The sequence below is a fragment of the Salmo salar genome, chromosome 07 (assembly GCF_965601325.2).
Source record: "Salmo salar chromosome 07, fSalSal1, whole genome shotgun sequence".
NCBI classification, from domain to species: Eukaryota; Metazoa; Chordata; class Actinopteri; order Salmoniformes; family Salmonidae; genus Salmo; species Salmo salar.
In genome coordinates this window covers 63899033-63912193 of record NC_138297.1, presented here as the reverse complement: position 1 = coordinate 63912193, position 13161 = coordinate 63899033, and the positions used below count along the sequence as shown (strand labels likewise).

The 13161-nt window shown below is 44.0% G+C and overlaps 1 protein-coding gene across 1 annotated transcript in view; it reads right to left on the bottom strand.

Moving 5' to 3' along the window:
• The window catches only part of LOC106577472 (coiled-coil domain-containing protein 146), an 88155-nt gene that overhangs the window by 48936 nt on the left and 26058 nt on the right, over positions 1-13161 (bottom strand). The window contains exons 3-8 of the mRNA XM_082977899.1: positions 9439-9521; positions 8018-8227; positions 4608-4665; positions 3742-3918; positions 3242-3315; positions 2698-2925 (exon numbers count right to left, since the gene is read on the bottom strand). Of these exons, the coding sequence (XP_082834025.1) occupies positions 2698-2925; positions 3242-3315; positions 3742-3918; positions 4608-4665; positions 8018-8227; positions 9439-9521 (830 nt within the window). The remainder of the gene's footprint in view (positions 1-2697; positions 2926-3241; positions 3316-3741; positions 3919-4607; positions 4666-8017; positions 8228-9438; positions 9522-13161) is intronic.

Below are 13161 nucleotides of genomic sequence, written 5' to 3'. Positions count from 1 at the left end.
TTTGTGCATGACACAAGTAATTTTTCCAACAACAGATTATTTCACTTATTATTCACTGTATCACAATTCCAGTGGGTCAGAAGTTTACATACACTAAGTTGACCGTGCCTTTAAACAGCTTGGAAAATTCCAGAAAATGATGTCACGGCTTTAGAAGCTTCTGATAGGCTAATTGACATCATTTGAGTCAATTGGAGGTGTACCTGTGGATGTATTTCAAGGCCTACCTTCAAACTCAGTGCCTCTTTGCTTGACATCACGGGAAAATCAAAAGAAATCAGCCAAGACCTCAGACAAAAAAATTGGAGACCTCCACAAGTCTGGTTCATCCTTGGCCTGAAGGTACCACGTTCATCTGTACAAACAATAGGACGCAAGTATAAACACCATGGGACCACGCAGCTGTCATACCGCTCAGGAAGGAGACGCGTTCTGTCTCTTAGAGATGAACGTACTTTGGTGCGAAAAGTCAAATCAATCCCAGAACAACAGCAAGACCTTGTGAAGATGCTGGAGGAAACGGGTACAAAATGATCTATATCGACAGTAAAACAAGTCCTATATCGACATAACCTGAAAGGCCGCTCAGCAAGGAAGAAGCCACTGCTCCAACCAGGAAGTGGGAAATCTGAGGATTGTAGTTTTTCAAACCATTGTCTATTGAATTTGTAGTCTTTACGGGGTCATGTTGCACTTCCAAAGGCTTCCACTAGATGTCAACAGTCTTTAGAACCTTGTTTGAGGATTCTATGGTGAATTTGAAGGGAATAACAGCCCAAGGAAGTAGGTGTCCCATTATAAGGCATGGGCTCAGTCACGCGCAAGGACTTGGGAGCGAGCTGAGTTCATATTCACTCCTAAAGAGAACGGATAGGTCCGGTTGGAATTGTATTGAAGATATATGTTAAAAACAACCTAAAGATTGATTCAATACATCGTTTGACATGTTTCTACAAACTGTAGTATAACTTTTTTGACTTTCGTCTGGACTAAGTAAGCACGCGCGTTATGGATTTGGATAGTGAACCTAACGCGCGAACAAAATGGATGTATTTGGACATAAATATGAACTTTATCGAACATTTATTGTTGGGGATCCTGGGGATCCTGGGAGTGCCTTCTGATGAAGATAATCAAAGGTAAGTGAATATTTATCATGTAATTTCTTAGTTTTATTGACTCCAAGATGGCGGGTTTCTGTTTGCTAGTTGTTGGTGTCTTCTGGGCTGTACTCAGATTATTGCAAATTGTGCTTTCGCCGTGAACCTTTTTTGAAATCTGACAAAGCGGTAGCATTTAGGAGAAGTCTATCTATAATTCTGTGCATAACACTTGTATATTGATCAAAGTTTATGATGAGTATTTCTGTAATATGTGTGCTCATTGCTCATTCACCGGGGGCGTTTGGAGGGAAAACATTTCTGAACATTACGCGCCAATGTAAAATGGGTTTTTGGATATAAATATGAACTTTATCCAGCAAAACATACATGTATTGTGTAACACGAAGTCCTATGAGTGCCATCTGACGAAGATCATCAAAGGTTAGTGAATATTTTAGCTCTACTTTTGGTTTTTGTGATGCATCTAGTTGCTTGGGAAATGGCTGTGTGGTTTTTCTTGTGGAGTTTATGTCCTAACATAATCTAATTTTATGATTTCTCCGTAAAGCCTTTTTGAAATCGGACAATGTGGTTGGATTAACGAGAGTCTTATCTTTAAAATGGTGTAAAATAGTTGATTGTTTGAGAAAATGGAATTATGAGATTTTAGCTGTTTTGAATTTGGCGCTCTGATTTTCCACTGGCTGTTGTCAAAATCAATCCCGTTAACGGGATCCTATCTCGAAAGGGGTACTCAACAGGTTAAGTTTGGAGGAAAAAGGGGGAGGCTTGCAAGCCGAAGAACACCATCCCAACCATGAAGCACAGGGGTGGCAGCATCATGTTGGGGGGGTGCTTTGCTGCAGGAGGGACTGGTGCAGTTCACAAAATAGATGGCTACATGAGGATGGAAAATTATGTGGATATATTGAAGCAACATCTCAAGACATCAGCCAGGAAGTTAAAGCTTGGTCGCAAATGGGTCTTCCAAATGGACAATAACCCCAAGCATACTTCCAAAGTTGTGGCAAAATGGCTTAAGGACAACAAAGTCAAGGTATTGGAGTGGCCATCACAAAGCCCTGACCTCAATAGGACCTCAATCCTATAGAAAATTTGTGGGCAGAACTGAAAAAGCGTGTGCAAGCAAGGAGGCCTACAAACCTGACTCAGCTACACCAGCTCTGTCAGGAGGAATGGGCCAAAATTCACCCAACTTATTGTGGGAAGCTTGTGGAAGGCTACCAAAAACGTTTGACCCAAGTTAAATAATTTAAAAGCAATGATAGCAAATACTAATTGAGTGTATGTAAACGTCTGACCCACTGGGAATGTGATGAAAGAAATGAAAGCTGAAATAAATAATTATCTCTACTATTATTCTGATATTTCACATTCTTAAAATAAAGTGGTGATCCTAACTGACCTAAGACAGGGAATTTTTATTTGGATTAAATGTCAGGAATTGTGAAAAACTGAGTTTAAATGTATCTGGCTAAGGTGTATGTAAACTTTCGACTTCAACTGTATGTACTATCGCTGCATACAGATGCTGCTCTAGATACATGGACATTGTCTGCAGCCAGTCCTGTACCTCTGTCCCATCATAATGACCTCCTTCTCCTTGGTCATCTCCTGCTCTTTCTGCAGCATGCTGTGTTCCCTCTCGGCAGCCTCCAGGTGTGCCCTGCACCCCTCCACCTGCCTCCTCACCTCCCTCTTCTCCTCCTCCAGGGAGCGACAGCGGGCCTCCGTCATCTTCTGCAGAGCCGTCACCTCAGACAGCTGCTCGTCCAGGGCCGCCTTACTTTTCTCAACCTCCCTGGCCACCACAGAGGAAGACATACATTACACCAGGCTGGTAGACTGTAGGCTTAACCCAGCGAGCAAAACAGCCTGCAAAGATGTCATTCCAGCCAGTTTTGACATAGAGACATTGGTCTGTAGGGTTAGCCATTTACTCTTGGTAGGTGCCCCAAAAAACTGTGGACTGGATCAAGATTTATGTTGGGAGTCTCCCTTCCATGACTCATGAACATGGCCTTACTTCCTGCTTTAGTAGCTACAGAGTTAGTTATGAAGGTTATGTATAGCACATCACCAGTACATGAATTCATAGCCAGCCACATCTTACGTACATCTTTTTCCTGTTGATCCTCTCAATCTCCTTCCCCAGCTGGCCAGGTACAGACAGAAGCTGGGCCAACTCAGCCTGGTGACACAAGACAACACACCATAGAGAAGGACATTATAGAAAAACTAATGAGCTCTTCTACTTCAATGGTTTTATATAATGCCCTTCTCTATGGTGTTTTAAACACAAGACTGACCCTCTACCACTCTCTATCACCCTCTGGCACCCCTCTGGCACCCTTCTGCCACCCCTCTGCCACCCCTCTGCCACCCTTCTGCCACCCGCTACCACCCCTCTACCACTCTCTACCACCCCTCCCCCTCTACCACCCCTCTGCCACCCCTCTGCCACCCGCTACCACCCCTTTACCACCCCTCTACCACTCTCTACCACCCCTCCCCCTCTACCACCCCTCTACCACCCTCCGCCACCCCTCTGCCACCACCCTCTGCCCCCACCTCTGCCCCCCCTCTGCCACCCCTTGTGCCCCCTCCAACCTGTCACCTGGTTGTTTACTATGATGTCCTTCTTGTGGTCCAGTTCTCGCTGCTCCCTGGTCATCAGTTTGTGTCTGGCCTCCATGTCCTCCAGCAGGCTGTGTATCTCCTGTCTCCTCTGAGAAACCTCCTTCCTCAGCTCCTCACTGCTGTCCTTCAGGGCCTTCGCACGCTTCTCCAGCTCCTGAGGACACACCAGAAGCAATGGCTTATGGGACATACAAAATACATCAACATTGACACAAATACACATTCATGCATGCAAGTGCAAATCATGGACACACACACACACACACACACACACACACACACACACACACACACACACACACACACACACACACACACACACACACACACAGTACTGTGCCAGCTATTTGAAGGGGATATCAAAGCTAATAGCTGGGTCGTGACAGATTCTGTGAATCTGATCATATACATCCATGTGATTATAGTGTTGCTTTACTGGGTGTTAAAAAGTAATTACTGTTTAACTGTAACCAAAGCAACTGTAGTAAAAAGTTCATTAAAGGAGTAATGTAAAATATCATTAGATCAATGATCGGGCCTCTCTTAGTGGTAGACACAGAGGCATGTATGGTACCACAACCCAATGACAATGAGGAGACTGAACCGTCAAGAAGCCAGCCTCATCAATCAAGCATTTTGACAAGGATGCCTCGCAGCAAAGACACCATCTGTTTCTCTGTGCTCTCACTGTGTGTCATATTTCTCTGCTTCTAAATGAGTGATTTACTACTGCAGGTAACATGAAGGAATGTCATGCTGTGGTGCCAGGTGTATGATGGGACAGATCATGTGAATGACTATCAACGGGAGATAAATCTGTGATTGTTGCACTGAGATACTTACAACTGGTTTGGGTTGAGTCTCATACTCTTTCTCCAGGCAAAGCTTCTCTTCTGTGAGACTGTAAACAGACACGGCATCACTTCCAGCACGTGTCAGTCTCCTTCCACGGAGGACCGAGTGTCTGCAGGTTTTCACTTGACTGATGAATTAAGGTCACTAATTAGTAAGGAACTCCCCTCACCTGGTTGTCTAGGGCTTAACTGAAAAGAAAAACCTAAAACCCACAGACACTAGGAACTCCATGGAATGATGTTGACACCCCTGATTTAGAGGAAGGAACAAGAGGAAGGAACTTGAACACAAATTCTCAGAAACACAGAGATGCAAAAGTGACCAATGTTCACGACAAGCTTAGGAAACAAGTGGCTGTGCAATATCCTCAAGTAACCTTGCCTAGACCTTAGCTTAAACCCCTAACACAGTGGAGGAGGACAGATGACCAGGTTCTACTGTAACCTTGCCTAGACCTTAGCTTAAACCCCTAACACAGTGGAGGAGGACAGATGACCAGGTTCTACTGTAACCTTGCCTAGACCTTAGCTTAAACCCCTAACACAGTGGAGGAGGACAGATGACCAGGTTCTACTGTAACCTTGCCTAGACCTTAGCTTAAACCCCTAACACAGTGGAGGAGGACAGATGACCAGGTTCTACTGTAACCTTGCCTAGACCTTAGCTTAAACCCCTAACACAGTGGAGGAGGACAGATGACCAGGTTCTACTGTAACCTTGCCTAGACCTTAGCTTAAACCCCTAACACAGTGGAGGAGGACAGATGACCAGGTTCTACTGTAACCCAGTTGATAAAAAGAGGCAAGGAAATACAGCCATGTAGCCATACTGAAAATATGTACTGCTTTTAGAAAAGTGTTGGTCAAATTCTCAGTTTCTTGGCAACATCTGAGTAAAACACTGGTTTGTCAGTGGTTGCAACTATGTGAAATGTTCAACTGAGTTCAACTGTTGACAGGGTTCAGATATTTAAGTCCAGGGGTAGATATTACATTCCTGACCCTTATAAAATATCCTCAGTGAGAAATTGCTGTGTGGATAGACAGCCCTCCAGGCTACTTTCACTACTTTCACAGCACTTGTGTTGCTTCCTGGTAATCTGTAAATACTGCATTTGAAGCTAAAATGACTGACAGTTGAATTCCTGTCTATCTGTCTGGCTTGTGATCAAGGGCTTAACATTGCACATCTAAAGACATATCTTCCCAGTGAGCATCTGTCTGTCGTATGGAGGGTAGTTCACCAGAGGAAGAGAGGAGGCTGCCAAACGGACTGTCAGAGCTATACACATCCACAAGATAATATACAACAAGAGATAGCAGAGTTCATTACAACATCTAGTCAGAATGCAATGTAAGCAATGGTTTTCATTTAGCCTCATATTTCAATTACTGCTGTAGGCCTTCTCATCTTAACAATACGAACAACATCTAGCCACATATACAAAGGTCATATCTTCAGGAACAATGTGAATAGAATTTACCCACTGATATGAAGGACATATCTTCAGGAACAATGTGAATATCATTTACCCACTGATATGAAGGACATATCTTCAGGAACAATGTGAATATCATTTACCCACTGATATGAAGGACATATCTTCAGGAACAATGTGAATATCATTTACCCACTGATATGAAGGACATATCTTCAGGAACAATGTGAATAGAATTTACCCACTGATATGAAGGACATATCTTCAGGAACAATGTGAATATCATTTACCCACTGATATGAAGGACATATCTTCAGGAACAATGTGAATATCATTTACCCACTGATATGAAGGGCATATCTTCAGGAACAATGTGAATATCATTTACCCACTGATATGAAGGACATATCTTCAGGAACAATGTGAATATCATTTACCCACTGATATGAAGGACATATCTTCAGGAACAATGTGAATATCATTTACCCACTGATATGAAGGACATATCTTCAGGAACAATGTGAATAGAATTTACCCACTGATATGAAGGACATATCTTCAGGAACAATGTGAATATCATTTACCCACTGATATGAAGGACATATCTTCAGGAACAATGTGAATATCATTTACCCACTGATATGAAGGACATATCTTCAGGAACAATGTGAATAGAATTTACCCACTGATATGAAGGACATATCTTCAGGAACAATGTGAATATCATTTACCCACTGATATGAAGGACATATCTTCAGGAACAATGTGAATATCATTTACCCACTGATATGAAGGACATATCTTCAGGAACAATGTGAATATCATTTACCCACTGATATGAAGGACATATCTTCAGGAACAATGTGAATATCATTTACCCACTGATATGAAGGACATATCTTCAGGAACAATCTGTTCTAGGCCCCATCCCTGGTGAATCATAGTGTGCGTCTCAAATGGTACCCTAATCCCTATGTAGTGCCCTACTTTTGACCATGGTCCCTGGTCCCTGGTCTAATGGTCCCTGGTCTAATGTAGTGCATTATCTAGGGAATAGGGTGCCATTTGGGACAGCCATAGCTGTATTCTAGTCCTTGCTGATTAAATGACTGATGAAGAGATCTTTCCTTTTATGTCCTCTTTCTTTGTTTTTTACACAAGCTTGTTTCATCAGTTGCTAAGCAATGTTCCAATGGCCTCTCTGTGGCCTTTCAGTTTAACTGTGTGTGTGTGTTGTGCAGAGAGAGGACAGCAGCGTTCTTTTCCGTGCTGTGTTTCGGAGGCGTGCTTGACCTTTCAGACACAAGGACAGGAGTGTTGTTGAGAACAAGTGGAGGAGACTAGTGAAGCTGGCTAGAGCCAGAGGCACACCTAATAATAATGAATCATTTGGTGGGTTATATTTGTCCTGTTTCATTATACGCGTGTGTGAAATGGAAATGTGTTTAATGCATATCCCCCTCAGACACCCTCAGAGGTTGGGGTCACATGCAGGGTCAGCCATTATCAACAGCAACCCTGGAGCAATTCGGGTTAAGTGCCTTGTCAAGGGCACAATGGCAGAGTTTTCACCTTGTCGCTAAGGGATTCGAACTAGCAACCTTTCAGTTACTGGCCCAACGCTCTTACCCCTAGGCTACATGCCGCACATACCACTTCCAGGACTGACAGGACTAAACAAATGGCTCAAGAGCTGGGCCTACCCTTAACCTCAGACAGAGACAGACACAGACAGACAGACAAGTACATAGAGACACACACACGCACGCACGCACGCACGGACGGACGGCACGGCACGGACGGACGGACGGACGGACGGACGGACGGACGGACGGACGGACGGACGGACGGACGGACGGACGGACAGACGACAGACAGACAGACAGACAGACAGACAGACAGACAGACAGACTATATCTCTCTCTCTACGCTAGGCTCTAGTCAGTGTGTGTGTCCTCACCACTCTAGCTGGTAGTTCATCTGGTAGTCCCTCTCCTCTGCCTGTCGCAGGTCGTTGTGGAACTTGAGGAGCTGCTGTCTCATGCGGCTGACCTCTGTGTCTGGCCCCTCAGGGAACTGCTCAGCCTTCTCCAGCTCTTTCTGCTGGCGCTCCAGCTCTGCTCTGAACCGCTTGGCCTCCTGCAGCAGCTGGATCTCTGACTGCTGAGAGCTGGGGTGGGGAGATGGGAGTCACAGACAGACACAGGACACAGCTGGATCTCTGACTGCTGAGAGCTGGGGTGGGGAGATGGGAGTCACAGACAGACACAGGACACAGCCAGATCTCTGACTGCTGAGAGCTGGGGTGGGGAGATGGGAGTCACAGACAGACACAGCCAGATTTCTGACGCTGAGAGCTGGGGTGGGGAGATGAGAGTCACAGACAGACACAGCCAGATCTGTGACTGCTGAGAGCTGGGGTGGGGAGATGAGAGTCACAGACAGACACAGGTACTGATGGGTCATATGACAGGGCAGAGATGTGGTCAGCTGACTCAGCTCATCACCCTCAGGTAGGAGGGGAATCACACAGGTCCTAGTGGTACAAAGACACAGATGCTGGTAGGGACTGGCCTCTGTCACAGACTTTCACCTCAACTGGGTGTCCGAGGGTAGTTATACACTGAGTCTACGAAACAATAAGATCACCTTCCCAATATTGAGTTACACCCCCTTTTGCCCTCAGAACAGCCTCAATGTGTCGGGGCATGGACTGTACATGGTGTCAAGTGTTCCACAGGGATGCTGGCCCATGTGGACTCCAATGCTTCTTACAGTTCTGTCAAGTTGGCTGGATGTCCTTTGGGTGGTCGACCAATATTGATATACACAGGAAACTGTTGAGGGTGAAAAACCCAGCAGCCTTGCAGTTCTTGACACAAACCAGTGTGCCTGGCACCTACTACCAGATCCTGTTCAAAGGCACTTCAATATTTTGTCTTGTCCATTCACCCTCTGAATGGCACACACACAATCCATGTCTCAATTGTCTCAAGGCTTAGAAATCCTGCTTTAACCTGTCTCCTTCCCTTCATCTACACTGATTGAAGTGGATTTAACAGGTGACATCAATAAGGGATCATAGCTTTCACCTGGATTCACCTGGTCAGTCTATGTCATGGAAACAATATCATGTTCATAATGTTTTGTATACTCAGTGTATACAGGTACTGATGGGTCATTTTAAACAGGTACTGATGGGTCATTTTAAACAGGTACTGATGGGTCATTTTAAACAGGTACTGATGGGTCATTTTAAACAGGTACTGATGGGTCAATAATATGGCACAGGTCCAGTCCAGTCCTCATACAGAGTGGCTTGTGTTATCCATGTAAACATGTAAGGAGTGTCTATGGACAGGGAGAGATGAGATCACTTACCTTTTCAAGGTGTCATGGAGCAGGCTGAAACTGGCTTTGAGCTTCGCTGCTTTGGTCCCGCTGATCTTCCCAGTAGAGAACAGCTACAAGAGAACAAAATCCTTCTTTCAATAATCATCTGCCTAAAGCCTTGGACCAGAATCAGCATCTGGGAAGCCATCCATGTCTCTCCATCTGACCACAGAGCGATTAGCTCTCCTTGCACATGTCAAATAAAAGCTCAACCACACAGATTAGATGGTTCCAGTGGCTGTAAACCAGTCTGTTGTTTACACCCCCCCCCCCCCACCTCTCTATAGTGTTTATCACCGTGCCAATGCTACAGAACATCTGGGTTTGCTTCAACTACAAAGGAACAAAAACAGAAATCCATATCCGTAAACGCAATTCAGTTGCTATTCAGCGAGAAAACTCTTCCAGTCTTGAAGTATCTTTATCCAGCTGATCTTCACGGAGCCAGGCTGTGATGGTTGGAATGATGAAAGACACATCAAGCTGCCAACACGTGTGTGCATCACTGATGTTTTAGGTGATTGTCTCAGATCAGAGTGAACTCCCACACTGTGATCTGTTATAATGACTTCATCTCACCGGGGAGCTACAGCTGGCATAAAATAACTGATACTTTGGATTCATCTCTTCACAGTTTATCAGAGTGCTGCAAGTTTACTGGAAACCCCATGTCTTAAAAGGAAAATGGAGAATAACGAAGGAATAGAATAATGTATTATTTACCTGGGGCTGGTTGCACACCCTGCATCAAGAGGTTAATGAGTCATACAGGTATAGAGAGACACATAGGACTACAGGTATAGAGACACATAGGACTACAGGTATAGAGACACATAGGACTACAGGTATAGAGACACATAGGACTACAGGTATAGAGACACATAGGATTACAGGTATAGAGACACATAGGATTACAGGTATAGAGACACACACAGGACTACAGGTATAGAGACACACAGGACTACAGGTATAGAGACACATATAGGACTACAGGTATAGAGACACATAGGACTACAGGTATAGAGACACATAGGATTACAGGTATAGAGACACACATAGGACTACAGGTATAGAGACACATAGGATTACAGGTATAGAGACACATAGGACTACAGGTATAGAGACACATAGGACTACAGGTATAGAGACACACAGGACTACAGGTATAGAGACACATAGGATTACAGGTATAGAGACACACATAGGACTACAGGTATAGAGACACATAGGATTACAGGTATAGAGACACATAGGACTACAGGTATAGAGACACATAGGACTACAGGTATAGAGACACACATAGGACTACAGGTATAGAGACACACATAGGACTACAGGTATAGAGACACATATAGGACTACAGGTATAGAGACACACATAGGACTACAGGTATAGAGACACATAGGACTACAGGTATAGAGACACATAGGACTACAGGTATAGAGACACATAGGATTACAGGTATAGAGACACACATAGGACTACAGGTATAAAGACACACATAGGACTACAGGTATAGAGACACATAGGACTACAGGTATAGAGACACACACAGGACTACAGGTATAGAGACACACACAGGACTACAGGTATAGAGACACATAGGATTACAGGTATAGAGACACATATAGGACTACAGGTATAGAGACACACATAGGACTACAGGTATAAAGACACACATAGGACTACAGGTATAGAGACACATAGGACTACAGGTATAGAGACACATAGGACTACAGGTATAGAGACACACATAGGACTACAGGTATAGAGACACATAGGATTACAGGTATAGAGACACACACAGGACTACAGGTATAGAGACACATAGGATTACAGGTATAGAGACACATAGGACTACAGGTATAGAGACACATAGGACTACAGGTATAGAGACACACATAGGACTACAGGTATAGAGACACACATAGGACTACAGGTATAGACACACATAGGACTACAGGTATAGAGACACATAGGACTACAGGTATAGACACACATAGGACTACAGGTATAGAGACACACATAGGATTACAGGTATAGAGACACACACAGGACTACAGGTATAGAGACACACACAGGACTACAGGTATAGACACACATAGGACTACAGGTATAGAGACACATAGGATTACAGGTATAGAGACACACACAGGACTACAGGTATAGAGACACACACAGGACTACAGGTATAGAGACACATAGGACTACAGGTATAGAGACACACATAGGACTACAGGTATAGAGACACACATAGGACTACAGCTATAGAGACACACATAGGACTACAGGTATAGAGACACACATAGGACTACAGGTATAGAGACACATAGGACTACAGGTATAGAGACACATATAGGATTACAGGTATAGAGACACACAGGACTACAGGTATAGAGACACACATAGGACTACAGGTATAGAGACACATAGGACTACAGGTATAGAGAGACACATAGGACTACAGGTATAGAGACACACATAGGACTACAGGTATAGAGACACATAGGACTACAGGTATAGAGACACATAGGACTACAGGTATAGACACACATAGGACTACAGGTATAGAGAGACACATAGGACTACAGGTATAGAGACACACATAGGACTACAGGTATAGAGACACATAGGACTACAGGTATAGAGACACATAGGACTACAGGTATAGAGACACATAGGACTACAGGTATAGAGACACACAGGACTACAGGTATAGAGACACACATAGGACTACAGGTATAGAGACACACAGGACTACAGGTATAGAGACACACATAGGACTACAGGTATAGACACACATAGGACTACAGGTATATAGACACATAGGATTACAGGTATAGAGACACACATAGGACTACAGGTATAGAGACACACACAGGACTACAGGTATAGAGACACATAGGATTACAGGTATAGACACACATAGGACTACAGGTATAGAGACACACACAGGACTACAGGTATAGAGACACATAGGACTACAGGTATAGAGACACACATAGGACTACAGGTATAGAGACACATAGGACTACAGGTATAGAGACACACATAGGACTACAGGTATAGAGACACATAGGACTACAGGTATAGAGACACACATAGGACTACAGGTATAGAGACACATAGGACTACAGGTATAGAGACACATAGGATTACAGGTATAGAGACACACAGGACTACAGGTATAGAGACACACAGGACTACAGGTATAGAGACACATAGGACTACAGGTATAGAGACACATAGGACTACAGGTATAGAGACACACATAGGATTACAGGTATAGAGACACACATAGGATTACAGGTATAGAGACACACAGGACTACAGGTATAGAGACACACAGGACTACAGGTATAGAGACACATAGGACTACAGGTATAGAGACACATAGGACTACAGGTATAGAGACACACATAGGACTACAGGTATAGAGACACATAGGATTACAGGTATAGAGACACATAGGACTACAGGTATAGAGACACATAGGACTACAGGTATAGAGACACACATAGGACTACAGGTATAGAGACACACATAGGACTACAGGTATAGAGACACATATAGGACTACAGGTATAGAGACACACATAGGACTACAGGTATAGAGACACATAGGACTACAGGTATAGAGACACATAGGACTACAGGTATAGAGACACATAGGATTACAGGTATAGAGACACACATAGGACTACAGGTATAA